The sequence below is a fragment of the Montipora foliosa genome, chromosome 13 (genome assembly GCF_036669935.1).
Source record: "Montipora foliosa isolate CH-2021 chromosome 13, ASM3666993v2, whole genome shotgun sequence".
Taxonomy (NCBI): Eukaryota; Metazoa; Cnidaria; class Anthozoa; order Scleractinia; family Acroporidae; genus Montipora; species Montipora foliosa.
The window spans coordinates 16,421,792-16,428,372 of record NC_090881.1 but is presented as its reverse complement, the minus strand read 5'-3'; the positions used below and the strand labels follow the sequence as shown (position 1 = coordinate 16,428,372).

The window sequence follows — 6,581 nt, the reverse complement described above, 5'->3', positions numbered from 1 at the left end:
ATACTCATTTCTGGACGCAAGTGCCCTTTGACGGCGCGCACTAAGTTGTTTTAGATGAATACTCATCCAAGAACGATCCGTTTCGTGTGCCTTAAGAGTATTCTTGGATTTCACATGACGTCACGGCCGCCATGTTGCTGTCCCCAAACAATGCAATGGCGGCCATGTTGGTGTCCCGATCCAATCCTCCGGGAATTCAAAGCTATTATTATGCTAACGTCTTCTTTTGTTTTCCTTGAAAAACATGGCTGTTTATCACGTGAGTGAAACCCAAGAATAATGGTGTCAAGACCGAGGTTAATAGTTTCAGTGAGAATCTTAAGCTTCTCTTAGCACGTCTGATCAGCTGTTAACAAGTGTAACCATGGTACTTGAAGTAAAAGTCGACCAACGCTCGATACCTTGCTTGGCCGCTTATCTCTAGATAAGATGGTCTTTCGTTTGGGCTTAGAGGACTTGTCTTGAAAGCCAGCATCCATTATCACAGTCTGATGGTCCGAAAGGCCAAATGGGGGCAGATCACTGGGAGAGAGAGAAATACTCTGAACAATCATTGATGAATATTTGTTGCAGTGGTCTATCACCCCCAGTCGGGAAATCGACAACAGGCTTTAACTGGAAAGCTCTCACAGCAGATGTAATCATTGGAATATGTGTCCTGTTGAAGTCACCGGTAATGATGAGGGCACAACCAGGGTATTTGACCGACACAGACTCCAGAGATGACACAAGGTTTAATCCCTCATAGCAGCCAGGTGATCTGGTGACGTAATTCGGAGGACTGGGGAGAAAAATTTTAATGCCGTATCCCACAACCGCGCGCGGCCTTATTTTCGAATTCAACATGGCAGAGGCGAGGTTAGATCTTCTCAGGTCTACTTGAATGTTCATTCAGTAACAGGAAATGTGATAGACACGTAATGATCTGTTGAGTTTTGGCGATGGCAATACTGCAGGGAGTTTGGAAACAACACCTAAGGCCGCGCGCGGTTGTGGGATACGGCGTTAAAATTCTTCTTCCCAGTCCTCCAAGTTACGTTACCAGATCAGCTGGAGTATCATCAGCATCTGGAGGTTGATATACATGTACCATGCCGACCATAACGTTAGAAAATCCCCGCGGTAAACGCTTTAGTCTGAGAACGGCCCAGGGAACTTCATGACTATTGTGATGGAAATCAGTTAAGATGTTACAGTGTATAAAGATCTTGACATACATACACACCGGCGCCTCTATGTAACCGAGAGGTACGGTCCCCATGGGAACTCGGAGTCACGCGATTAGCCTCAGAGCTAGTTGATTTGGAATGGTTTGAAGAGGTGTGAATTTGAATCTTTAATATTGTATTATGTTATTACACAATATGTATGCAAGATAAAGAGAAAACATAAGGTTATACAAATGTTATGAACAGTACCAAAATGCACTATTTCCTTCCACACAATTATATGCAAGATGAAGAGGAAACATACTTGCAAAATTATGTCAACTTACAAACCTTTGTTGACTGATACAGTTGGGACTGGCATGATCCAATTACCTTTTAGTGTATTTAAATTATATCGATATAATATATCGATTCCGCTAACTTAGTTTCATTTGGCAGGTAGGTTACAAAGCATCGCGCTGCTTTACTTAAGCTTCTCCTTAGAAACTTTCTCTTCAGTTAAGAAGATGTTAATTAGTCTGATATCGAGAGAGTTTAGTCATTTCATATTAAGGGTGACTTGGCTTTCCTAGTGCAACAAATATTGCTGGCGGGACGTTTGGTAAATGCTCCTCTGGCGCCTTACAAAGTGTACATCTCCTGTAGCTCTTCCTTGTTGACTTTTTTATACCGACCACAGCATGTTTTCCCTTGTGTTTCATGCATTTCATCTTTCCGTGCTACCCACTCTTCCCTTGGGCGCCCGCTTGTAACTCTGGGATACTTCTTGGCAAATTCTGTATACACTTTATCGTAGGACCAGTTCTTGTTGTCTTCTGACCAATCTTTGAATTTCTCAATGACCCATTTGCGGCCGTTGCGCTCGGGTATTCCATTGACATGAATTTCAATTTTTTCATCCCCCCCGACGAACCGACCTTTGATGATTTCGTGTTTGGCTTTGTCGGTTTCTCTGTCATTTTCGTCATTCTCTACAGGAGAAGCTTCAGTAGGGCGGACATCGCCAGGGATTTCAGCCGGAGGAGGATTGTGCTCTTTATCAGGAGGGCTAATCTCAACGGAATCGGGTTCCCCAGGAGGGCTAACCGCAGCGGAATCGGGTTCCCCAGGGGGGCTAGCCGCAGCGGAATCGGGTTCTCCTGTGCTGTTCTCGGTGGTTTCAGCTTCAGCTTTAGGGATGCTTTCGCTAGTGACAAGGCAATCATAAGCTGTGGAATCAGGAGGAAGAGTGCCGTCTTCTTCTTTTATAAAAACAGCAATTTCGTGAGGATTATCAATAAAATAACGAAACATCAGCATCGCAGAAATAGCCTCTCGCCTCTCGAGGGTGTAGTCATCTAAAAAAATGGAAAGAACGCGTTAAGGAGCGCAAGGTTTAACAGTTTTTGTTCACAAAGTTAAAAGACTACCAGTTGACATTTCAAAGGCAAGTTAAAGCGGTGCAAGTGGGCACGGAAAAAAAAAATTGGCTCCATTTGGAACCTGAAAATTTGGGAAATTTATGACCCAAGTTTCGGCTGGGAGGATCGTGCCCTCTTTAATCTTTTTTTCCTGAATCGTCGCGAGTTATCCATCGGAATTTGTTTTCACCTTAACACACTCCAATATTGCATACTAATATCGACCTATGAATTTACTATTAAAGTCAATTTCTTCAACTGTTTGCTGGGATTTGATGATTTCGTCGATGTAGGACAATCAAAGATCGTAGGGTTTTTGGAAAATGCACTTAAGATTACCTGGCAACAAGACTCGAACTTGAGACTGTTTGCTTTCTAAGTACTTTCCCTGACCACGTTTCCCCACGCTGCTACTGATGGCGGTGAAATTTCACTTTTATCCCTAAATCCCGTCGTAAACCTGTATAATCACTCCCTAAACGGAGAAGATTGATTACCTAACTTTACGACGTAAAAACGAGTTCCACACGAGATGTGAAGAAAAAAAAAAACAATGATGCCTGCTGGTTTCAAATCCAGTTCAAAGAAAATAGAATTTTTTTATTTGCCCTGCTACGAGACGTCCAACGAAACAGAGGTCTAAATTGATGATAATCGTCAACTGATTTAAAGACGACATGGTGTTGAATATTTAGAGTTTTCGCTCCGAGAGAGAATAAAACGAAACCAGTTCATCGACCGTATATCGTAATGATAAGATGTTTCTGTAATTATAAATTTGTGGAAGTGTATTCTCAGACTGATAGGATTTCTGGTAGCCAAAGCTTCCCAGTATTAAATAGTAGCATGGGAATTTTCAAGGGGGCGGCGGTGTGTATCAGGAAGAAACCGTATCGGGGGTTATTCCAGGGGGATTTATAAGTAATGTTGCTTCTTGAGTAATGCCCAAGAGATGGGGCCTATCATCTCCTAAATTAGACTTCTGATAGGGCAATTGAAGGGATACTGACTAGGTTTTGATCGGGGAATTGGAAGAACACGCACAATAAACGAAAATTAATGAGGCTGCCCGTAGGGTTGTTGTTCCTTCACAATTAGCGGAGTCGAAGGCGCGCACGCGGAGCACAATGGGTAACCCACCGTGGTAACCCATCTGTGCTAGAAAATTTGGTTGTGGTCACCTTACGACCGTACGTATGTCCACCCCACCACGTATGCCAATGTGATCATATCGCGGACTCATATTAAGAGCTCATCGCAGTCAGCTTTTTAAAGTTGACCGCTGACCAGGTTAGATCGCAGGCTCAAGCCAGGTTAAGTTATTGTAAGAATAAATAACCTGGGAACTCCGCTTTTAGGCGCTGCTAAATCTATATGTTACAGATTAATTACCTTCCAAAAGGGCATCGTCTTTTAGGCAACATTTCTTGGAAGCCACGACGAAGGCGGTTACAATCACCATAGCAAGGAAGATAATCCAGGCCCATATATGTGACATGCTTTTGGCACGTGCGAATTGAGCTTCCAGTTCTTTTATTGCAGTTACATTGGTGATATTTCTCTTCTCGATGCTTGGGCCTACTACTGCACATGTGTAGTACGGTCCGTCTACAAATGATGTTATCAGCCACACGGCTGGTCCAACCATGGATTTAATGACATTTGGAATCACCCAGCAACTGTCACACCTTCGATAGTATCGCCTTACAAAAATTCTATCGGTCAACTTCCCTAGTTTGGAAATCAATAACGCGTTAGCGATGAATATTATAATGACTGGAGCCAAAAGGAACATTGTTCCATAGGCTACGTGATTTTCCAAAGGGCAATCGAACACTGCGACACTCATCAATAACTGCAGACACGCAACCACGGCGGACAGGCCGAGATTCTTCAAGGTGGTCTTGTTGTCAGCTACCAAGCCCTTAAAACCGGCCGCAGGTTTGGCGACCTTTGAGGCTCGGACGATAACGTTACGGGATACACTCGTAATAGCATTCATTGTTATTCTTTCTCAAACTGAAAAAAAGGATAAAAGGAGAAGTCTATCAATTTTTGTCCTGTACAAGAATGGGTTTCTTGTGCTTTGGTTATATGCGGCCAGTAAATCTCAACTTGCAGACATTTTGAAGTAATTTGACAACATCTCAGTTTACTCACCCATTTAAGCTTTTGCAGAAATGATTGAAATGAAAGGGCTGCCAGCGACCGACCCAAGCATAATCACAACGACAATTTATTTGTCGGCAGCAGCCACGAGGCGCTCCTCCCAACTCTCGGCGGAGAAAACCCTGGGAACGAGTTTTCCTCGCACGCTCGCATGCCTGGAATGCCTCGCTGGCTCGCGCTTTGTAACGACCCGATAACAAGTAAACAGCAATGACCAGAACCAGGTTGCTGACCAGCGGTTTTCGTTAAAACAATGGTTTGCTGGGGGTGCTTAGTCTCGCGGGCTCAGAAAACCTGGTTGTGGTCATTGCTATTTAAAGTTTTTCCTTACGAAGTGACGTCGTTTGTACGACTTGCGCCGTTAAGGTCCGTTTAAACGGTTGCAACATTTGCTTCAACAAATGTTCGGTGCGTCTGAACCGGTCGTCCAACATTGTTGAGAGCGTGTTGAATCAAGTTTAAATCGGTTTATACTTTCATTCAACATCGATTCAACTTTTCCTTTGTTTGCGAAAATGTTGAATGGTGTTGAGGCCGTTTGAAGACGCTGTTGAATCTCGACCCCACAGCTCTTCTCTTGACTAAAGAAGAGAAGAGAAAGAGCTTTGGGTCGATCCGGAGCTCTGGTGACGAAAATGCACTCTGTTCAAAAATTGTACAACACACGCATGCTCACTTCAGGCCGCCAAAGTCAATATGGCCAAACCATTCTCTTCCTTGAATTAACGATTATCGTTAATTCTTAACTTGCTCTGAATTTACTATTATCGTTAATTTAGAAGACTGAAAGCTTGATATGGATTATGGGAAATGGTCATATGTTTTTTAAAAGACAACCCAAGTGTAAGGAAGTAGTCCTCCATGTAGAAACGAAACCCGGCCTCGCATTCGTCTTTGTTTTCTTATCCAAATCGAACCTTTCATAGTTACAGAACGGAAACTCTGGGTTCTTTGACTTGTGAACATCGTATCATGAAAAAGTGCAAATTCTTGTTCTTACCATAAGCGTATAATAATAATAATAATAATAATAATAATAATAATAATAATAATAATAATAATAATAATAATAGGTATTTACATAGCGCTCATGTCCTATGTTCAAGGGGCTTTACAATAATTGACCTTTCTATCTAAGCATAATAATGATAAAATGAATAAGAAAATACTCTAGTAATTAAAAATACCTAAAAATATGATAGTAATAATATAAGTTACAATAAGGTTCTAGAATAATGGGGAATTATCTAAATATTTCTTGAAAAGATACGTTTTCAACTTTGTTTTTAAAGTTTGAATGTTCGTGATGCTTCGTATATCATTTGGAATACTGTTCCACAGTCTTGGGGCGATGTTATAAAAAGCTCTATCGCCATATGTTTTTGTGCGTGACCTGGGTTCTTTCAATAGCTTATTTGAGACAGAACGTAATGATCTTGAATACTACCTGTAATGTAGTTTTCTTTTCAAATACTCAGGTGCTTCAGTGTTAAGACATTTAAACACAGTTAGTATAATCTTAAATACGGTTCTACAGTGAATAGGTAACCAATGGAGTTCTTGTAACATTGGTGCTATACAAGCTTTCGCATTTCTGAAGTTAGGCATTTTGGTCGCGGTACACTGTGTTTCTCTCAAATGTTACCGCAACCAATGAGTTAGCCGACTAGGTCTATTCCTTTTGACGTGAGAATACTACGGTACTCCAAAATAGAACAATTATATATGAGGGATAAAGTTTGAATTGCGATAATTTTTTTAAAAAATTCAACTCTTTTGGGTAGGTCATTAGCTGTCACGAAACCACATATTTATACAAAGTGATTTCGAAATGGTGGCATAT

General features: G+C 41.6%; 1 protein-coding gene across 1 annotated transcript in view; it reads right to left on the bottom strand.

Moving 5' to 3' along the window:
• Positions 1-1,314: 1,314 nt before the first annotated feature.
• The window catches only part of LOC137982669 (uncharacterized), a 7,126-nt gene continuing 1,859 nt past the window's right edge, over positions 1,315-6,581 (bottom strand). Inside the window, exons 2-3 of the mRNA XM_068829801.1 lie at positions 3,962-4,588; positions 1,315-2,506 (exon numbers count right to left, since the gene is read on the bottom strand). Of these exons, the coding sequence (XP_068685902.1) occupies positions 1,791-2,506; positions 3,962-4,571 (1,326 nt within the window). The 5' untranslated portion in view covers positions 4,572-4,588 and the 3' untranslated portion in view covers positions 1,315-1,790. The remainder of the gene's footprint in view (positions 2,507-3,961; positions 4,589-6,581) is intronic.